Raw genomic sequence first — 24,260 nt, 5'->3', positions numbered from 1 at the left:
GTCTCACCCCACAGTCACCTCTGTGACCTTCCTGCTGGGAGGACACCCACCTCCCCAGAGCATCTGAGAATCTGGGGAGACCTGGTGCCCAGCTGGGCTTAGTGTCACAAACAGAAACAATCCCCAGGTTTGGGGGCCCCCGGGACTCTCTGTGTGGTGGTGACAGACCCCAAACCAGGACACAGAAGAGACCAATGCTGGGGAGAGAGGGTTGTCCTCTCAGGGAAGGGTCTCCATCAACCTCCCTATTGGAGCATGCTCCTGGGCTCCTGTGATGTTTTTAATGAACAAGTTTAGATGTTTACAAGAAATGCCAAATGAAACATTCCGATGGATCTATTAAGGGGAATTGGATTTTCATTTCTGTGGATTTTTTTTTTTTTACTGCTGTATGCCCAGGTTATTGAGTACAAGCTCAATAAACACTTGGTAAATGGGAGAGAGAGAGAGATGGGGGGGGAGAGAGATGAAGAGAGAAAGAGAGAGAGGGAGGAAGGAAGGAAGGAAGGAAGGAAGGAAGGAAGGGAGGAAGGGAGGGAGGGAGGGAGGGCTTCACAGGCCAGCAAGATCAACCTCCCCTGAGAGCTTGTTAGATGCAAAGTCTAGATCCATTGCACACCTGCCAAGTCTGAATCTGTATTTGTAATGGGACCTGGGACCCTCCCTGTGCACTGGAAGGGGGGAGTGTCTGCCCCACCACCATATCTTGGGGCCACACCTGGTTGGGCATCCACCTTAGCAGAACAGCTGCTGATGCATCATCTCTAAGGTGTCATCTCCACACTCACAATCTTCACAAAATTCCACAAGGAATTCCAATATACAACAACAGGGTTACATCCTTGTGACAAGAGTTCCTGATGATGCCCCAAGGCTCCTGTTCTGAAGGAAAATGCCAGAAAAGCCCTGACCTGTGTGGCTCAGTTGGTTGGACATGTGAAAAGTCACAGGTTTGATTCCGGGTCAGAGCACATGCCTGGGTTTCGAGTTCAGCCCCAGCCTGTGTAGGTACGTGCAAGCCAATTGATGTTTCTCTCTCACATCAAGATTTTTCTCCCTCTCTTTCTTCCTACCTTCCATCTTCTCTACAAATAAATAAATAAAGTCATTTTAAAAAAGAAAAAGCTAGAAGAGATAAGAAGAGCCTGAGGGTGACACTACAGTGCACCAACGTGCAGCTGTGGGGAACGCCCCTCCCCACTGTCCCAGGCTTGTGCTCCTTCACACAGGTCGTGCCTGTGCACGCACGAGGGTTGGGGGATGGAGGGGTGGAGAATCACTGTGGGAAAGGGCAGAGGCCTCAGCCGGTCCCAGGGTCTGAAATCTAGATGGAAGATAAAGGGAAAGGAGGAAACAGGGAAGACGGAAACCAGAGGACACAGAGGGAGATACAGGGAGGGACCTGGGTACAAACCCCGCCCCTGGACCACGTGACTGGGGAGCGCTCCAGACCCTAAGCAGGCTCGCCACACCTGGAGAGGAACAGCAGATCGCACACTTCAGGTCAGCGGTGCCCGTGAGCATTTGTGGAATCCAAGCTCCTGTCACAGAGGGAGGGACAGAGCAGACAACAGACGCCATGGAGTCACGCTTAGCCACTACTGCCCGGCAAGGGCTCCTGCTGGCCTGTAAGGAGGGGCAATCCCTGGGGGTGGACAGGAGGATGGGGACAGAGACTGGCTGGGTCCCCTGGGGAGAACAGTGCTCTGAGAGGGCACAGAGGGCTTCTGTTTGGACCTGAGAAGAGAGGACAGGGAAGCAGAGTTGAATGGGGAGGGGGCTCAGCAACAGGGAAATCTCATGATCTGGAAGTGTGAGGGGCAGGAAAACCTGGACACAGTAGGTCTTAAAAGTTATTTATCATAATAGTAGTTATAATAGTAGCTAATAATTACAAACCATTTCCACTGTGTGTGGCATTTTGTTAAGGGTTTAGCCGATCATTACATTAAATATTTAAAGCAATACCATGAAACAGGTCCTCTTATTGTAACTTCCAGTTGTCGAATATGAGGCTCAGAGAAGTTAAGAATCTTGTGCAAGAAATTTGTAACTGTAAATGCTTATTTTACAAAAGAACAAAGATCTCAAATCATCACCCTAACTTTACAACTTAAGGAACTAAAAGAAGAACAAAATAAACTCAAAGCTAGCAGAAGGAAGGCAGTAATAAAGATTAGAATGCAGATAAATAAAATACAGAATGAGAAAAAAACAGTAATGAAAATTAATGAAACCAAAAGTTGGTTTATCAAAAAAAGCCTAACAAAATTGACAAACCTTTAACTAGATTGGCTAAGAAAAGAGAGAAGATTCAAATTACTAAAATCAGGAATGAGAGTGGGAATGTTACTACCAATTCTACAGAGCAAATAAGAGTTCTGATAGTACTATGAATGACTGTATGCCAACAAATTAGACAATTTAGGTGAAATAAACAAATTACTAGACACAAACCTTCCAAGATGGAATCACAATGAAGTAGAAAATATGAGTAGACCTATAAATAGTAAGGAGAAGAACTGGTATGAGCATTTGACAAAATTCAACTTCTTTTTTTTAATAAAAATACTCTAACTAGAAGTAGAAAGAAACTACCTCAACATTATAAAAGTCACTTATGAAAAAGCAGAAATAATTTCTGAAAACTGGTGAGAATAACAATTTATATCAGGGGTGACACCAGAAAAACTTAACCAGGGGCACTAAACGTCCGTATCACCAACCTCAGAAAGAAGCAAATACACCCCAGGAGGAGCAGGACCCTGGGACCACTCCCTCATTGCCCCACAGGTACCTGCAGCCTGTCTGAGGCACTGGGGGTGCAACAGGGTCAGACAAGCCCCTGCCTGCATGGAGCTCATGTTCTGTGGGGAGGAGAAGGACAAGGAAAAATCTGGATGTGATGTCAGGTACCCACAACTGCAACAAAAGGAAAAGAGTCAGGGCAGGTCAGAAAGTGAAGAAACAGGGTCATTAAAGGAGGTGGTCAGTGAAGGTGTCCCCTTGGACGCCCCTGGGTATCAGCAGGGGTCTGAGGGCAGTGAGGGGGTGAGCTGGGCAGACACCTGGGGAAGTTTTTGAAACAGAAGAAACAATAGGTTTAGAGGTGCTGAAGTAATGGTGGCCGTGCTATTGACCTTGACCATGGGAGACACAGGCAAATACATACATATGCTCACACTCATACATGCACTAAGGTTGAGAGATGAAGAGACCTACACAGGACCCAGGGCCTCATCTTCCCTCTCAACACATAGACCCGAAAACAGATTGGTTTCTCCTTCCCTCCTAGTCTCACTGTTAACCTTCAGGAGCCCGCCCAGCACTGCCCAACTCACTGTTGCATCGATCAATTCTACCGAAGGGAAGGATGTGCTTCTCCTTGTCCTCAATCTGCCTGAGAATCTTGTAGGCTATGCCTGGTACAGAGGGGAAAGTATGGACAACAACAGTGGAATTGCATCATATGTGATACACACTCAAGAATTTACCCCCGGACCTGCACACAGCGGTCGAGAGACAATATACCCCAATGGATCTCTGCTGTTCCAGAACATCACCTTGAAGGACACAGGATACTACACCATACAAGCCATTAAAAAAACTTTTCAGAATGAAGAAGCAAAGGGACACCTCTGTGTATACGGTGAGTGATTTCTCTCTGACCTCTGGGTGTCGGGTGGGATGAATTCTACTCACACACAGGACTGACAGCCCTGGACTCAGCTTCCATCCCCCTCTGCTTCACGTCCTGGGGGATGGTTGGACATTTAGTGCAGGACACACACAGTGAAGACAAACTTCCTAAGATCAGAGTCCCCTCCTGCATTCCAGCCTTGCACACATTTGCCACAGACAGAGTACCAGTCTGATGGGAGTAACTCAGCAGAAAGAGAACAGCCTCAGTCCAGTTTCCTGGACCTCTCCCCATGACCGTGACCCTGAGAAAGACCCTGCAGAGCTCAGACAGGGCCTGACCTGAGGGAGCACTTTGGGAACCTCACAGAGCTCAAAGTGGCAGTCCCCCCACAGACACCTGTCCTAGGGACCCTGGGGAGCCTGGGTCAGGCTGGTTTCATGTGTGGGCAGGGCTGACTGGGAGCCACAATTTCCCAGGTGCCTAAATCACAAGGCTCTTGAGCTGGTCACCAGCTCAGGTGACCAGGGCTCAGGTTCAAGAGCCACATCTGGGCACTGGTGGAACATGGCCCTTCACCTGAGACTATGAGTACAAAGCACATATAGACAAGGTCCCCAGGCCATTAGCTACCTGCCCTGGGGGACATAGGAGACTCCAGAGGAAGGTTAGCTTCCACAGGAGGAAACAGAGAAGATGCTGCTCACAGCCCCTCGTCCACAGGGGTCAGAACAGGGTGTCTCCTCTGTCAGGGACACAAACGGTCACAGAGGCTGTTAGCTGGGGCAGCTCCTCTGTTCCAAGCTTTAGGTCAGAAAATTGGGAAACAACTAAGGTTCATCCACTGACAACCTGGCAAGTCTGAGACCACTCGCCATCTACCCTGTTTTATTCAGGGGAACTGAGTTACAGGGGAGCATTCACACAGAGTCACACACACCAGGACTGTCCAGTCTGAATCACGCCAAGACCTGTCTGCAGTCACAGCCTATCCTTCCCTCCACTCCAAGGGCCTATCTCACATGTGCAGACCATGACACCAGCTGTTCCCTCAGAGCTTTTCTTCATAACCTTGGCCAGCTCAGAGGGAGAGATTCTGGCCTGGGGAGTGAAAGGAAATGGAGAATTAATCTATTTTCACTGCAGAACCAAAGTACTGCAGTGACAATCAGAGTCAGTGCTGGGAACACCCAGGCCTCCTCCTCAGCTGGCCGATCCACACCTCCCTGCCCTGGACTGAAATCCCTTCTTTGCTTCCTGATGTGTTGGTATCACTCCCACTGGACATGAAGGGAAGGACTTTGCCTCTCACTCCTCACTCCACACCTGCAACCAGCTCAGGGATCAGAACTCAATTGCTCCTTGGTGTAAGATAGGAGTGAAAGGTGGAAAAAAATGAATGAATATGAATGAATGATCCATAATCTGTAGAGACTGGAACCTGGATATAATCTTAGTAGGTTTTGGCAACACCTGTTCCCTGTCCCTCCAGGGGCAGAGAACCACGTTCCGTCCCTCTGACCACCTGCCCCTGAAGCCCCCTCAGGAGCCAAGTCTCACAGTGACTGTGGGGCTGCCCAGCTGCGAAAGGGACTTTCCAGGCTGCATGGGTCCAGCCCTGGGGCAGCCCTGGGCTCTTGGTACCTGGGATCTTTGAAGTCACCTGTAACCCCCACTGCTCACCAAAGATATTTCTGGCTCTTTCTGCTCCTTCCATGACTCTCCTCTGCCTCCTCCTTCACTCTAGCCCCACTGCCCTGCTCTGCTCTGCCTCCTCCACCCTGCAGGCTCCCTAGATTCTCCTCACACTTGTGTCCAGGTCCACCCTCCTAGGAAATAGGAAAGGACACACAAGTCAGTCAGAGCAGCAGCCCCGGCTCCACCAGGTTCCCAGGTCACCACGAGAAAGAGCCTCTGCTGTGCCCCATCCAGGGCTCCTTCCCTCCCTCATGCCAAGAAGAGGAACAGGTCACCTGACAAGGACATGTAACCCATTGATCTACTCTCTGTGTGACTCAGCCAGGGAGTCAAAGGCAGAAGGACAGGCCTCAGTCCCCAAAAGCTCATGGGATCACTTCACCCCTGACTCGTGACTCACATCCATGTGGTGGGAGGCTACCATTCCTCCCAGGGACCTGGAGATATTCCCAAGGTGGGCTGGTAACCCTGCACCATCTGACTGGTTCACTGCCTGTGTCACACACATGTGTCCTCATGATGGCACCTTTGCCATGGGGTAGGACCCTCTCAGACAGGGAGGTGCATCTACCTCTGTCCTTTCTCTTAGATGCTGTCCAAATTGAATTAATTTGATCAAAGCTCAGTTCTGTTTCCTGGGTTAGGTGGGGGCTCCTCCCACTAGCCTGACTGTCCACACAAACTGGTGACAGGGACCTTCTTCCCACAGGTACTAACACAACACGAATCTTTTCTACCAGTTTGCTGTCATCCCTCCCTTTATACAACAGAGATGCCGACCCATGCCCTCTGGTCACTCTGTCCCCTTAGCAGGACTCACAGTCTCTCTCTCCCCAGGGAGGCACTGACTTCACACTCACTGCGGCATCTTCCTTTGGTCACAGCGTGTCCTGGTTGGGCTCAGAACTTGGTCTGTGACCTTCAGTGTTCTCTAGACAGAGAGATTCCTTCCGAGACTGGCCTTAGATCTTTGGGGCATAATAATAGTTTTCACATGGTCTTCCACAATTTAACTCAAAGTTCTGTCTCATAATGCCAAACACAAATGGTCCATGAAGGCCATAGTTTCAGCAAGTCCCAGCTCCCCACTTCCCACAAGTCCCCCCTTCTGTAGTTGCTGTCACCTGAGTGTTAGAGGAAGGGTCCTGCCCGCTGCAGGGGAGAGAGGACAGTAAAGGCAGAGGGCAGAGAGCCTGGTTCCACTGCCAAAGCCAGCTCCTGTGTTCCTCACTCCCATCTCAATCACTCCTGGACTCTGCTCTACCCCTTATGGGGTCACTGTCTCATGTCAGTTGTAAATGAAACAGTCACCAGTCCTGGGCACACTGCTTGCCTCATGGCCCTGCATTCTGAGTCCTGAACTGATCCCAGACTTGCTCCTGGTGTTCCCATGTTTTGTTTCTGCTCAACCACCCAGTCCCAGGCCACACTGCCCAGTCTTCTCAGGGTGTTAGCACTGTGGGATGGCCCTTCATGACTCGTCTCTAGGATAAACCTGGAATGTGAGTCTTTAGTGGAAACACATCTCAACTCAGCAATGTGGGTCTGTGCAGCTTGAAGGGACTCAGCACCTGGGCATCCCAGGTGAGGCACCAAGGTTGGTCAGGCAGTCAGTCATCTGGTCAGTAAAGAACCAGGACAGGTGCCCAGTGGTCTCTTTCTCCCAAGGGTGTGTCTTTCCATGATCAATCCCTGATACTTCACTGACACCTGAGACAGTCTGCGCTTTCTCCCAGACACAGCGCTGGAGGCCTTACCTTCTCTGAGCGCTCAGGTACTCATGTTGTTGTGTGATAGACAGACCTGCCTGGTTCTTTTAAAAACTTAGGTTGACTGAGCAGTGAGAGGTGAGAGGTAAGAGGTGTCAACCCTGATTGAAGATGCCTTTGGAGGAATCCAAGGTACCACCCAGGGCAATGTTCTCTCTGTTACCTGCACAGCGGAGTTACCCAGACCCAGCATCACAAACAACAACTCCAACCCCGAGGAGCACAAGGCCTCTGTCCTGTTAATGTGTGAACCTCACACTCAGGACACCACCTACCTGTGGCTGATCAACAGTCAGAGCCTCCAGGACAGCACCAGGCTGGAGCTGTCCAAGGACAACAGGACTCTCACTTTGCTCCATGTCACAAGGACTGACACAGGACCCTATGAGTGTGAAACCCGGAACCCAGTGAGTGCCGGCCGCAGTGATCCCTTCACTCTGAATGTTTTCTGAGAGTAACTTCTGTCCCTGTATGGTCCAGGGAACCACCTGAATCCACACACCAGAGGCCATGCTACATCCCACTCTTCCCAAGGGCACAGACCCTCACTCGGGACACCCAGGGGAGCAAGATTTTCTTTCTTAGACAAATCTGGTGTTGCATCCAGGTTTGAGACAAAGAGGTTAATGTCCCAGACTCAAACTCAGTGAACACAGAGGTTATGGTTGGAACTTTTTTGCCATCACCATTTATCTCCTCTATACCCTCTCCTACCTTCAACCACCCTCTCCACCCTGGAATCACCACACTATAGTCTAGGTCCATGAGTTTTCTCACTCTTTTTTTTCTCAGTGCCCCACCCAAACCCCCAAAGCTCTCAGTCTGCTCTCTACATGTCATTCTGTCTGGTTGGAACTTTTTAAAACAAGGATGTGACCCAGCTCAGAGGGACACTGTGGCCCTTACACAGGCCAGGAGTTTCCCCTTTCATCTGATGACATCATGTATGGCTTTGCTCTGTTTGCTCCAGATGGCCCAGATGTTCCCTCCACTTCCCCCTCAGACCCCCATTACCCACCGGGGGCAAACCTCAGACTCTCCTGCCACACAGCCTCTAACCCACCTGCACAGTATTCTTGGTTTATCAATGGGAGACCCCAGCAACCTACACAGGAGCTCTTTATCCCCAGCATCACTGCAAGTGACAGTGGATCCTATACCCGCCTTGCCCATAACTCTGTCACTGGCCTCAATAGGACCACAGTCAAGAATACCACAGTGTCTGGTAAGTGCCTCCTAGACCATCAGCACCAAGATCTGGGGTGGAGGTCTGTCTGGTTTTCAGAAAAGAGCTCGGATATTGTCTCCATCATGTAGCAAATCACAGACTCTTCCCCAGAACCCTTCCCCACCTCTCTGTAGTCTCTCTCCTCCCCTTGCTCTTCTGATTTCTCATGGCATTGCTGGGGTCCAGCCTTGGAAATGAGGCAGGGGGTTCTCTCAGCCTCAGAAAAGCCCCATGTTGTAGAGGGGGCCGCACAGAGGGGGAAAGCAAGGGGCCTCATGGTCAGGTTGCTTCTTCTGTCACTAACACATTCCTCTTGTCACTTCCTTCTTTTCTGTGACCCACTCCATGTGCTCCAGGGAACATATGAGGCTTTGAGTCAAGCTCACCTCTTCCTCCCCAAACGAAAGGGTGAAACCCCCTCCAAGAAGGGTGAGCAGGACAGTCCCCTGCTCCCTGCTCTGCTCCAGGCTCACCTGGTGCCTGACTCTGCTGCCCCCTGTGCTGGGACAGGACCCGTGGAGTAGTTGCATGGGCAGCCTGTCCTCAATCTGGCCAAAATGTGCCACTATGGACACCAGACTCTCCCTCCAGCCAGGCTGCTGGAAGCAACCATAGTGTAGCCCCCTCTGGGCTGTGTCCTGGCTCTGAGGTCACCAGCTGTATAACACCAGCATGTGTGATGTTGCAGAGGAAAACAGTGAGTGATGGTGCTTACCTGACAAATAGGTAGATTCCTCCATGAAGTCCCTTCATACTACAGAAGGGGCAGTGCCACAAAGCTTATGATCTATGGAGAAGGCTGAGAGTCCCAGCCTTTGTTAAACTGTGAGTACTTCTCTCTAGAGATTTTCTTTTGTGTGTTATTCATTCAATCCACAGGCCAGGAAGTGAAGTCCTATTCACATTGAAAAATCTTTTAGATTAGAATTTCTCCAGGTCCTAAGGTCATAACTGGTTGGGCTGTTCTCATTATCTTATAAATTATTTAATAAAAAGAAGATGACTTCCATCTCTGTGCATAATCACCATACTAGAGAGGGGGTTTGATCTTTTACGAAGTCACAGAGAGCTCTAGGAAAGAGTCACACAAAAACCAATGGGTAGGCCCTGGCTGGTGTGGCTCAGTGGATTGAGTGCCAGACTGTGAACCCAAGAGTCATCATGTTGATTCCCAGTCAGGGCACATGCCTGGGTTGTGGGCCAGGTCCCCAGTGGTGGGTGCTCGAGAGGCAAACACACATTGATGTTTCTCTACTTCTCTTCCTCCTTCCTTTCCCCTCTCTGTAATAATAAATAAAATCTTTTTTTAAAAAAGCAGTGGGTGAAAAATTCCACCTAATGATGAGGATGCTGAACACATGGGCTGAGAACAGGTTCCTGGTGCTGATTCTACAGGTGTGCAGGGGGAGAGGTCAGGGCTCATCCTGGGGTGATCTGGTATCAGAGGGAGAGACATAGACCTCTCTTTACATATTGCCACCTGAACAAAGATGCTGGTCCTCCTTCAGAGATTAGGGCCATCCTCTGGTGACCATATCAGAGCTCCCTGGGGACTGATTCACTAAGGTTCTGAGGAAGGAACCTGCTATCAGTCAGTCACCTTCTCGTTTCTCCACAGAGCCCGTGCGGAAGCCCTCCATCCGAGCCAGGAACACCGCCGTCATAGAACATAAGGACACCGTGGTGCTGACCTGCCTCACAAATGACACTGGGATCCGCACTCGGTGGTTCTTCAGGGACCAGAGTCTCCTGCTCACAGAGAGAATGAAGTTGTCCCGGGACAACAGCACCCTAATCATAGAGCCCGTCAGGAGGGAGGATGCCGGGGGTTATCAGTGTGAGGTCTCCAACCCCGTCAGTGCCAGCAAAAGTGACCCCTTCAGGCTGGGCGTACAATGTAAGTGACCCCTGGCCCCATCCTCCACCTTCCTGGGATGATTGCTCTACCAATGGTGTGCGAAATGGAGAGAAGTCACAGGGGGCAGAAGGTCAATCAGGAGAGCATTACAGAATGGCAAAGTGGTTAAGAGTTCAGTCTCTGAATCACACATACTTAGTTTCTTATCCTGAGTCTGGAATTCAAGGTGCCTTCACAAGGTGGTTTCATTACCATTTTTATGTGGTAAAATATACATAAAATTTACCATTTTAACTATTTTAAGTGCACAGTTCAGTCGTATTAGTACATTCATATCAATGGTTATGCAACTATCACCACTATGTATTTCCAGAATGTTTCATCTTACCACACTAAAACTCTGTACCCACTAACTCCTCACTCCACCACTGCCAACCCCTGGAAACCAGCATTCTTCTGTCCCTATGAATGTGACTGTTCAAGGTACTTCATACAAGTGGAATCATATGATATTTGTCCTTCTGTGTCTAGCTTATTTCACTTATCATGATGTCTTCAAGGTGCATCATGTTATGCATATATCACAATTTCATTCCTTTTTAAGGCTGAGTAATATTTCCTTGGCTGTGTCCATCATGTTTCATTTATCATTCATCCATCCTTAAACTTCTGGGTTGTTTCTACCTTTTTCCTCTAATAAGTAATGCTTTTATGAACAAGGATGTACCAATATCTGTTCAAATTCCTGCTTTCAATTCTTTTGAGTATATACCCAGAAGGGGAATTGCTGGATTAAATAGCAAGTCTTTGTTCAATTGTTTTATCAACTACCATGCTATTTTCCACAGTGGCTGCACCATTTTATATTCCTTCTGGCAATGCACAGAAGTTTCCATTTTTTCCTGTCATTGCCAATGCACTGTTTTCTGCATTTGTCTGTTTGTTTAGTAATAACCATATTAATGGGTGTGAGGAGGTATCTCGTTGTGATTTTGCTTTGCATTTCCCTAATAATGAGTGATGCTGAGCATCTGTCCATGTGCTTATATTCCATTTGTATGTCTTTGAAAAAAATGAATATTCAATTACCCTGGCCAATTTTTAATTGGATTTGTTTGTTGTTGAGTTCTAATTGTTATTTACATATTCTGGATATAATCCCTTATCAGGTATTTGACTTTCAAATATTTTGTCCTATTCTGTGTGTTGTCTTTTTATTTTGTTGACAATGTCCTTTGATGCACAGAAGCTTTTAACTTGATCAAGTCCAGTTTACCTATTTTTTCCTTTGATGTCTGTGTGCTTGGTTTCCTATTCCAGAAATCATTACCAAAGCCAATGTCATAAAGCTTTCACCCAGTGTTCTCTTCTGAGAGTTTTTTAGATTTAGCTCTTACATTTGGATCTTTGATCCATTGTGAGCTAATTTTTTGTATAGTGTTAACTAAGAAATCAAATTAATTCTTTTGGTGGATATGCAGTTTCCCCAGTACCATTTCTTTTATTTTTTAAGATTTCATTGATTTATTTTTAGAGAGAGGGGAAGGGAAGGAGAAAGAGAGGGAGAGAAACATCACTGTGTGGTTGCCTCTTGCACATCCTTTGCTGGGGACCTGGCCTGCAACCCAGACGTGTGCCCTGATCAGAAATCGAACTGCAATCCTTTGGTTTGCAGGCCCATTCTCACTCCACTGAGCTACCACCAGCCAGGCTCCTTTTCTTGAGAAGACTGTCCTTTCTCTGTTGGATGGTCTTGGTACCCTTGTCAAAATCATCTGACCATATATATGAGGGTTTATTTATGGGCTTTCCTTTATTTTTCTTTAAATTATTTATTTAGAAAGAAGGGAAGGGCAGGAGAAAGAGAGGGAGAAAAACATCAGTGTGTGGTTTCCTCTCACACAACCCCAATCAGGGACCTGGCCCACAACCCAGGTATGTGCCCTGACTGGGAATCAAAGTGGTGATCCTTTGGTTTGCAGGCCAGCGCTCAATCCACTGAGCCACACTAGCCTACAAACCAAAGGGTCGCTGGTTTGATTCCCAGTCAGGGCACATGCCTGAGTTTCAGGCCAGATCCACAGCAGGGGGGCATTAGAGAGGCAACCACACATTGATGTTTCTCTACCTCTCTTTCTCCTTCCCTTCCCTTCTCTTCTCTCTCTCTCTTAAAAAAATCAATTAATTAAAAAATAAAGGAAAGCCCAGAAATAAACCCTCACATACGGCTTTCTATTCCATTGGTCTATATATCTGTCTTTATGCTAGTACCATACTGTTTTACTTACTGTAGTTTTGTAGTAAATTTTGAAATCAGGAAGAATTGAATCCTCCAACTTTGTTTTTCTTTATCCAGATTGTATCAACTATTTGGGGCCTATTGAAATTCCATGTGAATTTTAGGATAGATTTTACTATTATTGTCCCAAAAGAGTCATTGGGATATTGATAGGGACTGCATTGAACCTGTAGGTCACTTTGGGCAGTATTGTCATCCTAACAATATTGTCTGCCAATCCATGAACACAGAATGTCTTCCCATTTATTTGTGTCTTTAAGTTTTTTCACCAGTGGTATTTCTAGTTATTCAGTATATAAGACTTTTACCTCCCTGTTTAAGTTAATCCCTGTTTAAGTTAATTTATTTTATTTTAAAGAATAAAAGTATTTTATTCTTTATAATGCTACTATAAATGGAATTTTCTTAATTTCCTTCCTGAATTGTTTATTGTTGATGTATACAAACACAACTGGTTTTTACATGTCGGTTTAGTATCCTACAGCTTTCCTGCATTTGTTGATTAGTTTTAACAGTTTTTTGTGGGATTATTAGTGCATTCTACATATAAGTCCATGTCATATGCAAACAGAGGTAGTTTTACATCTTCCTTTCCAACTTGGATGCCTTTTATTTCTTTTTCTTACCTAATTACTGGCTAAAATTTCCAATACTGTTTGGGAAAAAAATAGCAAAATCAGAGATCATTGTCTTCTGCCTGATCTTAGGAAAAAACTTTTAGTCTTTCACAATTGAGAATGGTGTTAGCTGTGGGTTTTTTCATAATTTATCTGTATAATATTAAGGTAGTTTCTTTCCATTTCTAGATTGTTTTTATTTTTTCTAAAAATGTTGAATTTTGTCAAATGCTCATACCAATTCTTCTCCTTACTATTTATAGGCCTACTCATATTTTCTACTTCATTGTGATTCCATCTTGGAAGGTTTGTGTCTAGTAATTTGTTTATTTCACCTAAATTGTCTAATTTGTTGGCATACAGTCATTCATAGTACTATCAGAACTCTTATTTGCTCTGTAGAATTGGTAGTAACATTCCCACTCTCATTCCTGATTTTAGTAATTTGAATCTTCTCTCTTTTTTCTTAGCCAATCTAGTTAAAGGTTTGTCAATTTTGTTAGGCTTTTTTGATAAACCAACTTTTGGTTTCATTAATTTTCATTACTGTTTTTTCTCATTCTGTATTTTATTTATCTGCATTCTAATCTTTATTACTGCCTTCCTTCTGCTAGCTTTGAGTTTATTTTGTTCTTCTTTCTTTAGTTCCTTAAGTTGTAAAGTTAGAGTGATGATTTGAGATCTTTGTTCTTTTGTAAAATAAGCATTTACAGTTACAAATTTCTTGCACACGATTCTTAATTTCTCTGAGCCTTATATTCAACAACTGGAAGTTACAATAAGAGGAGCTATTTCATGGTATTGCTTTAAATATTTAATGTAATGATCGGCTAAACCCTTAACAAAATGCCACACACAGTGGAAATGGTCTATAAGTTTTAGCTACTATTATTACTACTATCATCATTAGCCTCTATGAAGTCTGGTAGCCCTAAAGTCAAATCCCAGATCCACCTCAAACTAGTCATATGACTTTTGGAAATTTTTCACCACTGTAAAGCCTCTACTTTTCATCAGTAAAGTAAAATAATATCTATCAGACAGGGTTATTATATAAATCAAATGAGATACAAGTAAAGGATTTAGCACAGATCCTGGCACATAGTAAGCATCCCCTAACAGTAGCCAACATGAATATTAGTCATCAAGCTTGAGTTCACTAGTGAGAGCAACAGAAATAAAAAGAACAAATGAAAAGTGATTTATGTTTGGGGGAGTAGGAGGCACATTAGCACAAAATTCACTGGGACATGGTCACTGACTAAATACAGGAAAAGAAAAAAGGAGTTGAGTGCAATTTCAAGCCTAGTTTGTTAGTTTTCATCCCCTGAGGTACAGCCAACATAAGATTAGACATGCAGAGTATTTATTGGAAAAAATGCCTGTGAGGGAAAGTGGGATGGAAGTGGGAGGAGCCTGGCAGGTTCCTCAGACCACAGTGCAGATCTGACTCCTGTGAAGGAGAAAGAGAAGACAGTGTTGGGTTGCAGTGTGGTTCTAAGAGAGAGTCTGCAAGGCTGACAGGGAGACCCTGAGCTAAAGTTGCCCATGCGAGGAAGAATTGAGCTTATTTCATGTACCTGCTGGTGAGAAGTGTGGTCTCTGTGCAAAGGAGGTGGTTAACGCACCACTTTCTGTCACTTAAGTGCCCCCCACAGGAGACCTGAGTGGCACATGTTCATGGCTGCCATAGCTGGTACACAGGAAACATGCAACCATGAAAAGGTGGGAAGTGATAACCCACAAAAATGGCAATCAGCCTTTCTCACATTTCCAAAGCTCTAAAAATATTTTTAAAATGAGTGCAGAAAGGCCAGGCTGGAATTGAGGCAAGTCTGACCACCAATCTAGAAACACAGTGAGAGAAAAAAAAATACAAAGATGTAGTCACCTACTGACAACACAAAAACCTTCCCACAGAAAATGTACTCCTAGGAGGAAGAAAGTACAGACTTCTTCATGCTGAGACTTATTTTTCAGGGCACCCCACTGTAAAATAATGTTACCTTCATTCATTCTTCCCTTTTCATGACAGATGTTTCAACATCACCAAGTCCTGGCATCTCAGGTGGGGCCATTGCCGGCATCATGATTGGGGTCCTGGCGGCGGTAGCTCTGACAGCAGCCCTGGTGTACTTTCTGTATATCAGGAAGACTGGAGGGTATGATGGCCTTTCCTCTTGCCCCATGTTCTCCAAAGCTAACCTCTGTGCTTGGGAGGGAAATGGAGACTTCCTGTCTGTCTATGGGCTTGGATCTGCTCCTCTTCCTTTCTATCCTTTTGGTTCTGAGTACTAATCCCTGCAGCCTCTTCTTCCCTGGTCTTCAAGCTCCCTGTGCCCCATTCTCTCCAGCACACACTTACTGTCATCACCATGTGGCTTAGAGGGGGCAGATCTCATTATGTTCCTTTGTCCTCCAGTCAGGAAACCAAGGTCCAAGAAGGGAAACAAATGAAAATATGAAAAGAGGAGGTGAAAGTGAGTTGTGTGCTCTGTCACCCACAGGAAGAGAAAGAGAAGAGAGGGACAGGACAGCACCAGAACCTAAGAAAAAGCAAAAACTAAAGGCCTCTTGGGCAATAAATAAAGTGAGAATAAAAATAGCATCTACCTGCAAAAGAGAAAGGTGCAGGGTAGAAGCAGGCTCAGAAGCAGTTGATAAAGAAGGGACCTATGTGAACGTCAGGCCAGCAGGAAAGGGGTGCTCACTAGAGGGGATGGCAGATGGTTGGTACATTGAGGAAGAGGCACTAGGAAGAAAGGCAGTACTGACCCTCGTATAGATGAGCACTAATGAGCCCTCACCCAAGGAATTATCTGCTGACAGTGTCCTTCCTACTTCAAGGAGAAAAGATACTATGCTTGGGAATAGCAGTCACAGTCTCTGATATTTATTTAGGGCAAACAAACAGAGCAATCTCACAGAACACAAACCCTCAGCCTCCAACCACAGTAAGTAAAGCCACTGCTCAGTGAGAATTGGTGTGTTCCACCATGTGCCCTGCCCTAGCAGGGAATCCTAGATTCTCACATACCCAGTACCTTCTGAATTTTTAGAAGGGATCTCCATTTCTCAACCTTAGATTGCAGTAGGCCCTCACACCCTTCTAGCCACAAAAAATTCCCCTGAGACCCAGTCCTGGGTGAGACTCAGCCATCCAGGCAGGTCTGGGTAAGATGGACATGTTTCCAGGAGCCATTCCCACCTTCCCCCATCCCCCCTTGCCTCTACTATGAATACGGGCACTCTCCTTTTGCGAGACTTTTGCTGTCTTATGGTGCTGTGGGTATTGTGGGTCTCAATGCCCCTCCTTGCCACTGGTGCCTGGTGCTGAGGAACACATCTGGGCAAAAAGCAAGTCCTTGTGAACTGGAATAAATCTTCAGAAGCAGACTGAGGCCTCTGTGGCTCTCCTCCTGCCCACCAGTTGGTACTAACACCCTGAGTCTGGACCACACAGGCTCTGAGGGAAACACATTCCTTAAGTGATCATGAGATCCCTCCCCACCCACCTTTCTCAACACCTGCCACTTCCTTCAGCTAGAAATCAAACAGCCTAGGAACACCATGGCTGGAAGGCCATTAGTCATCTTTGCATTTTCATGGATTGGTGACTCTTCTTTTATTTCCCCAAAACAGGTTCACTCTGACAACTCACCTTACAAGGTAAGCATAGCCAGTGTCGCTGGCTCATTTTCTCATGGAAATACCTCTGTGTAAAGTGGGTTACTCCTGATGACACATGTGATCAAATTTGGGTCTAAGTTCCTCAATGCAGCAATGAACGAAGATGTATTGGTTAACTACTCCCCCGGTCCACCTCGTGCATGAACATAGGCTCTGGAGTTATCCCTCTCCTGTGTTGGAATCCTGGTGTGACTCTTTAGATAGTAGCTCTGTTACAGAATGGACCTATGGGGTGAGGCCCAGATACAGGGTCTCTCTGTCACTGTGGGTTTTCCTAACACTGCCACCAGGTGTCAGGAATTATGGCTCTTAGTGCCAGAGTTTGGTAAAAAGGAACTATTTATTGAAAAGTTATATAGATTTAGAGTAATGGCACAATGTCACCATTAAAAATTTCAAAGTCCCTTGAAACACCCAGAAACACACACAGTCCTTTTCTCCCCCTTTGCCCAGTCAGGCCAGTCAGGGGTACCGTATCTCAGGAAAAAATAGAAGTGTGTAGCTCAGCTAGAGTGCCAGTTCCTCCCAGTAATCCATGCTCGGCTGGCAGGCCTCCCACGGTTCCCAGCACCATCAGCTGTGTTGCCACGAAAATCTCCAGTTCTTAACCCAAAACCACGTGGCACCTCCTCATCCCCACCAGCAAGAGTCTTTTCTCACCCTTTTCCTCCCATGAGGTCCCACATTCTTCTGAACTGCTGAGAGCTCTGCATGGCTGCTTCATCTTACTCTCCTGCTTCCTAAGCCACAGAGTTCAAGTGAGCCCCCTCTCTGCCCCCAAAACCCACATGGTTAGACCCTGCATGGCTGCCGCACCTGGGTTTAAATCCCGGTGTGAATCTTCCTCTGCATCCCCATTCTGACTCCTCCCACAACTGGCTACACCTGCCAGCACTCCTGCATTTTTCAGCCTTTCCTGGCTGCCATAAGTAAGTCTGGGCAGGTGTGGACCCATGACATGGAGCCAACCATCACCTAGGTCTTATACAGGCACTGGAAGGGGAGCCACCTCCCAGTTACAACACAAGTCAAAGTTATGCATATCTCCCTAGTTAGACTTGTTGATATGCAAAATAACCATTTTTGCATATCATGTATGAAGCTGGCCAGCTGTTGATCTGCGAAATAACTCTCAATGGCCCTGCTCCATGTGTACCATCCCCCAGTCCAACTTGTGGGGGTGGGATAGTCTATATTTTTACATTTCCCAGACACCTCGAGTTCTGTACCCCATTTCAAATCCTTTGGGGGGCCTTGGCTGCACCCCGTTACAGCTCTGTGACCTTGGGCAGGTAACTTAGCCTCATTGATCCTCCGCTTTGTCATCTGTAAAATGGACATGCTGCCTACATAAGAGAGAAGTTGGAGGAATCAAAGGAGATAAAAAATGCAAAGCACCCACACATGCCTGGCACAAGAGGATGGCACTGGGTCATTCTCCCTGCTCCACCTTCAAAGAGTAGCCACTATCCCGACTTCCAAGGCACTACATTAGTTTTGCCAGTTTGTGATGTTACATTGAAAAACTTCTTATATGTGCCTGGTTCCTTTCATTCAGAATGGCTTGTGAGATCCATCCATGTGGTTGTATGCATTTACAGTTGCTCATTCCCATTGCTGTGTCATTGTATTCGTATCAGTGCCATAGTCTGTCTCTTCGAATGACCATTCAAAGGATGCCAGCAAGCAGAAAGAATGGGTGATAAAAGCCATTCTCCACAGCTAGGAGTTTCAGAGTGGTGAGAGCAGGGATGCTCAGTCACACCAGACCAGGTGAGGGCCTTACCTGCAACACTGATTTAATTGACTGCTGCTCATGCCTTTCAGATCCATGAATTTGAAAAATCTTCCCTTGACTTCAACGCCCAAGAATTAAAGAAACCACCTTCAGCCTCCCCATTCCCAAGAGCCACAGAAACGGTTTCTTCAAAAGTGAAAAAAGAAGTAATACAACCTGCCCTGCTCACTGCACTGCTGGCTTATCCCAAGCTTCTCATCCCTATAACCAGGATATCCCTTTACCCTCAGGGAAAGAGAGAAGTCTCTTTTCCCCACCCTCATTTCACACACTTTGAGACAGCTCAAGGCTCCTGGTCACAGCCCCTCCCTTCATTGTCTACATATGAAAAGGCACATCCAGGTTCTATAACAAGCCCAACCTACCTTGTCATTGAAATTTGGCTCTTTAACATGTACTACAATCAACAAAGTCTAAGATGGTTCTTTAAAAAGTGAACATCTGTTGATTAGGTTCCTGTTAAAGGTGAGATCATATGGTATTTGTCTTTCACTGCCTGGCTTATTTTGCTTAGCATAATGCTTTCCAGTTCCATCCATGCTGTTGCAAAGGGTAAGAGCTCCTCCTTTCTTTCTGCTGCATAGAATTCCATTGTGTAAATGTACCATAGTTTTTTGATCCCTTCATTTACTGATGGGCACCTAGGTTGCTTCCAGCACTTGGCTATTGTAAATTGTGCTGCTATGAACATTGGGGTGCATAGGTTCTTTTGTATTGGTGTTTCAGGATTCTTAGGATATAATCCTAGCAGTGGAATTGCCGAGTAAAAAGGCAGATCCATTTTCAGTTTTCTGAGGAAAGTCAATACTGTTTTCCATAGTGGTTGCACCAGTCTGCAATCCCACCAACAGTGCACTAGGGTTCCCTTTTCTCAAATCAACAAAGCAAACAAACAAGCAAAATATAACCAAAGACACTGAAATAGAGAACAGGCTGACAGTGACCAGAAGGGAGAGAATTACAGGGGAAAAAGGGAAGGGTTTGCAGAAACAAATATAAGGGACACGTGGAACAATAATGGGGGTGGGAGTGGAAATGGGAAGGAGGTGGGGAGGGCTGGGGGGTTGGGCTGCGGTGGGGGAAAAAGAAAACTGTACTTGAACAACAATTAACAATAAAATACAAAAAGAATGGTAGTAGAAAGAAAAAATACTTGCAAATAAAATAAATTGGGCTTGAATGAAAAAAAAAGTGAACATCTGGCCGAATTATTAAGAAAAAAAATGAAGCCCTGGCTGGCATAGCTCAGTGGATTGAGCACGGGCTGTGAACCAAAGTATCGCAGGTTCGATTCCCAGCCAGGGTACATGCCTGGGTTGCAGGCCATGGCCCCCAGCAACCACACATTGATGTTTTTCTCTCTTTCTCCCTCCCTTTCTTCTCTAAAAATAAATAAATAAATAAATCTTTTAAAAAAAAGAAAGAAAAAATGAGGACAGGCACAATAAGCACTATAAGGTGCAAAATAGAAAACAATGCCATACAGTAGTCCATTAGGAACATTCTAATTGCAAATATTTGAAAAGTTACGTAAAATGAATAAATTCCTAGAAAAATAAAATGAAACCAGAATGGAGTCAAGAAGAAAGAAATGTATGAGCAGTCCTATTAACAAATAAAGAAATTGAGTTAATATTTTTTATCCTTCCAATAAAGATACACATGATCTAAATTACTTGACAGGGAATATTCCAAGCATTCAAGGAACCATGAAGTCTAATCTGACACATAATCTTACAGAAAATAGAAAAGGGACAACACTTCCCCAGCTCTTAGAGTGTGATGAGTATAATCTTGAGCAACCCCCCACCAAGAAAAACAGAGCAAACTCAGAAAGGAAAATGACAGGCTAATGTCAGCATATGCAAACATCCTCCATGAACATTAGCAATAATTCAGCAATGAATGGAAAAGGTAATGTGCATGAAATGTGGTTTTATAGTTTTATTTAAAAAAAAGACAGTTCATTTACCAATAGAAAGATCACTTTCATTCACAGCAATAAAGGTTTAAAGGAGAAAAACCATATAAATTTTGTAAAAGAATGCTTTCAACAGAAAAGTCCACCTAACATTCAGCCTCTGTTACATTAAAAACTCAATAAACCAGAAACAAAAGGAACTTCCTTAATCTAATGAAAAGTGTCTACAAAATGCTACAGCACAGGTATGTCTGCAGACCGGGTGGCCAGACAGCTGGCCACCATCACCACTTTTAACCGTGCAGGGGGTGCTCACCATGCAGTAAGACAAAACAGTAAAATAGAAGGTCTGAGAACCAAAAGAAAAAAAATGTTAAAATATAAAGACGGTATTGTTTCCCATAGAGGAAACTAAAAAGAATCTGACCATAATTATCAGAATTAATGTTGGAATTTACCAGACATGTGACCTATAATGACACTCAATGACATCGCTTTATGCAGCAAATGCATTTTTTGGAAAAGGTTATATTTGTAACAGCAATATAGAAATAAACAAGGCCTTCATGTATGAGGTCTTTATTTAGAAAAACAGGAAAGTTGGCTGAAAGACTTTCAGCCATAACTGAGAGATGATAAATAACAGGTGAACAAAGAGATACTCTATATTTGCATCAATGGGGGGATACGGTGTGATAAAAATCTCCATTCTCCCCAAGTTATCTACAAAATTATAAGTTTCCAGATCAAATTCTAGTTGTTCCCTTTTAACTTGAGAAGCCAGTCCTAAAATTAAACAGCAGAACAAAGGGCCCTGAGGAAGAGTCACAGGTAGCAACTGCCCTACGAAATGTCAAGGAGCATTGTCACTGTGCTCTCTGAGACAGAGTGCTGTGGGGACCCTTGGGCCTGTGCAAAATTGAGAACTCACCCCCTCCGCCCCCCCAACACAAACTTTATAACCGAGGTGGAATTACAGATAAGTTGAAAAAGGAAAACACTTTCATTAATGATTCTGGAAATATGGGTCACATACATGTTCACACACGGTCTTGGGAAAGTATCCTAAATTCAGTAGAAAATGCACTAAGCATAAAGGGATACATTCTACCATATTAAAACGGACATCTATTTATGAAAGGGCACTATAAAGCAGTAAAAAATACAAGCCCCAAACTGGGAAAAGAGACATGCAGTGCAGACCCTGAGGAAGACTAGTATCCAGAGGTAATGAAGGAGCCTCCAAAGCAGCAGGGAGAGGACCGCCCCTCAGAATGAGGAGGAAGGCACACCCAGGGGTGTGTGTCTGCATGCGACAGCAGACAGGTGTGCAGCGAGGTGCTATTGGTGGCAGTGCTCATTCAGCATGAAGACAAAGACACCTGAAGTGTATACAAATAGCCGATTTGAGAGAAATAAAATGTGGTCAGTTACCTCTGTTGGAGCCTATACAGTAACAAGTGGACAAAGGCCCATCAGCCATGAACAACCACCAGCGTGGACCTTGAGAACATAATTTTGACTGAACAAAGCAAGTAGCAGAAAATTCAGTGTAATTTCACTTGTATGAAGTTCCAAAAGACTGAAAATAAAATACATGGTTTTTCAGGGTACAGCACGTGGTTGAAAGGTAAGACAGGAAGGGCAGGGGGCTGCTGTGCTTACTGCTGTGGGGCGGTGGGCTGGGGGCAGGGTGGATTGGCGCACTGGGTGGATGGGAGGTGGCGCTCCTTGTCCTTACACTGGACAAGACACACGGTGCGTTTTTAATAAAGTTGTTGCCCTCCTTGCCCTGTGCAGACATTATAAATAACTCTCTTGAATGTATTCAATATGGAAATAAAAGTAGTGCTTAATTTTAGTGTCCTTCTTTTTAAGGAAAAAAATAAAGCTCCAATATAGACAGACATACCAGCACAGAGCAGTCCTTTACCATATATCCTTGATAATCAACTGAGTCCTTAGTAAATAGGACTTCACAACCAAAAAGCGTAACACATTTGAGAACCATTCATAATAAAATGAAAGAGAGGCAATGAAGGAGAAAACCAAGACACACACGTGGTGAGGACATCCAGTGTAGTCAAGGTGTGGAACAAGGGGATGGTAAACCGATGAACCCATGACCCGGGGCGGGGGGTGGGGGAGAGCTTCATTTAATAGTTCAGAGCCCTGACCATTGACTCAGTAGGCACCCCTGTGAGCAGAACAAGGAACAGTTCCCAGAAATTAAAAATGCACACAGGATAATTCGTGCAATTGCTGAATAATTGGAAAGTCATTGCCAAAAGACCAACCGAATGATCTGGAAGATGCAACCGAGGAAACCAGCCCCAGCATGAGGGGAAAGTCAGAGCCCGGAAGTGAGAGAGAAGTGGGGTCGGACAGGCGCAGGTTTGTCTGAGCTCCGCGGGTGCCGGCTCTGGTCTGCCCGTGGCTCCTCTGAACTCACCCAGTCTCAGCCAGCTCTGCGAGGAATTGTGCGTTTCCCCTTCCAGCTATGAGGAGATTCATACAGTTTTTGCCCATGAATTTTGTAAAATCATTTGAGTTTGATAAAATTATTTTACAAAATCTTCTGAGACCAGTATTTTTCTACTTTAGTCTGTTGATATGGAGAATAATAACATGCTGATATTAAAACACACTTGCATTTCTGATATAAGCCTACTTGGTCATGATAACTTTCTGTTTGTTGTTAATTCTGAATTTGATTTGCTAATATTTAATAAGGTTTTGTAGGCATTGGTCTGTAATTTTCTTGGCTGGTTTTGTATAGCTGTGCAGGCCTCATGAAATGAATTAGGAAATGTTCTGTTTTTAAATCTTTGAATTCTCTGAGGGAGTTTCTCTGAATTCTCTGAGGATGTTCTTTCCCTCGAGGATGTGTCAGAACTCGCCCGTGGAGACGCCAGGGCCTGGCATTGCCGTGTGGGCAAAGGGATGACACTGCTCTCACGCTGATGTCCTTACTGGTCAGTGCTCGACTCATAGCAGCCACTTCTTCTTGAGTCAGTTTCAGTGATTGACAGTTATCTAGCTAACTAGCCATTTAATCTAAGATTTAATAAATATTGGCATACGTTTCGTAGTTGTCTCTGATAGATTATAAAATCTCTCATATCTCCTTGATGTCCTCTTTAAATTTATATTGTTTTATCTACTCATCCCTTTCTCTCTCCCCCCACCATGGTTTGCAGGTAAATGATACACGACGGAGGAAAACATGCAACAAAGATCCTCTTCTCCACCAGACCTTAGTCAGGCTCCTCTGAGCCCTCTGCTCAGCTAGACCCAACCTTGGGTTTCTTTCTCTGTCCTTGTAGAGTCCAGATTTAGCAAGAATCCTGCTAGGTCAGTTTAGCCAGAATCCCCTGGCTAAACTTGTATCTGATCAGCCTCCATATCTGACGAAATTCCTCCCCACTCACCATTCCAGGTAATATCCGATCACACCGGCCTGCCTCCAGTAAGAATCCTGTTAGGTCCACTCAGCAAGAATTACTCCACCCTCCGGGTGGTTTTCCATCCACTGATGGTGAACCTGCTCCTTGGCTGTAAATCCCCCCTTTCCTCCGTCGATTCAGCGTTGAGCCCCATCTCTGTCCCTGCTGCAAACCCCAGTGCAGCTGTCCCTCTGGGTAAAGTGGGTTGACTTACTGTCTTTCACAGATGTCAGAATAACATTTTCTTTAGCGCAAGTCAACAAATAATTATAATATGGTTGAGGAGTGCTGTAGGG

The 24,260-nt window shown here is 45.3% G+C and overlaps 1 protein-coding gene across 1 annotated transcript in view; it reads left to right on the top strand.

The window, feature by feature from the left end:
* Positions 1-1,579: 1,579 nt before the first annotated feature.
* The window catches only part of LOC123827698 (carcinoembryonic antigen-related cell adhesion molecule 1-like), a gene marked incomplete at its 3' end in the record, with an annotated part of 34,529 nt that continues 11,848 nt past the window's right edge, over positions 1,580-24,260 (top strand). Inside the window, exons 1-10 of the mRNA XM_045852140.1 lie at positions 1,580-1,628; positions 3,296-3,649; positions 7,279-7,557; positions 8,078-8,332; positions 15,145-15,271; positions 16,011-16,063; positions 16,243-16,247; positions 16,752-16,778; positions 18,627-18,743; positions 23,845-23,957. Coding sequence (XP_045708096.1) covers positions 1,580-1,628; positions 3,296-3,649; positions 7,279-7,557; positions 8,078-8,332; positions 15,145-15,271; positions 16,011-16,063; positions 16,243-16,247; positions 16,752-16,778; positions 18,627-18,743; positions 23,845-23,957 — 1,379 coding nt within the window. The remainder of the gene's footprint in view (positions 1,629-3,295; positions 3,650-7,278; positions 7,558-8,077; positions 8,333-15,144; positions 15,272-16,010; positions 16,064-16,242; positions 16,248-16,751; positions 16,779-18,626; positions 18,744-23,844; positions 23,958-24,260) is intronic.

The sequence above is a fragment of the Phyllostomus hastatus genome, unplaced genomic scaffold, assembly GCF_019186645.2.
Source record: "Phyllostomus hastatus isolate PE091 unplaced genomic scaffold, TTU_PhHast_1.1 phas_contig_878, whole genome shotgun sequence".
NCBI lineage: Eukaryota > Metazoa > Chordata > Mammalia > Chiroptera > Phyllostomidae > Phyllostomus > Phyllostomus hastatus.
Note: the sequence above shows the minus strand (reverse complement) of the source record. Positions and strands in the feature narration are given on the sequence as shown.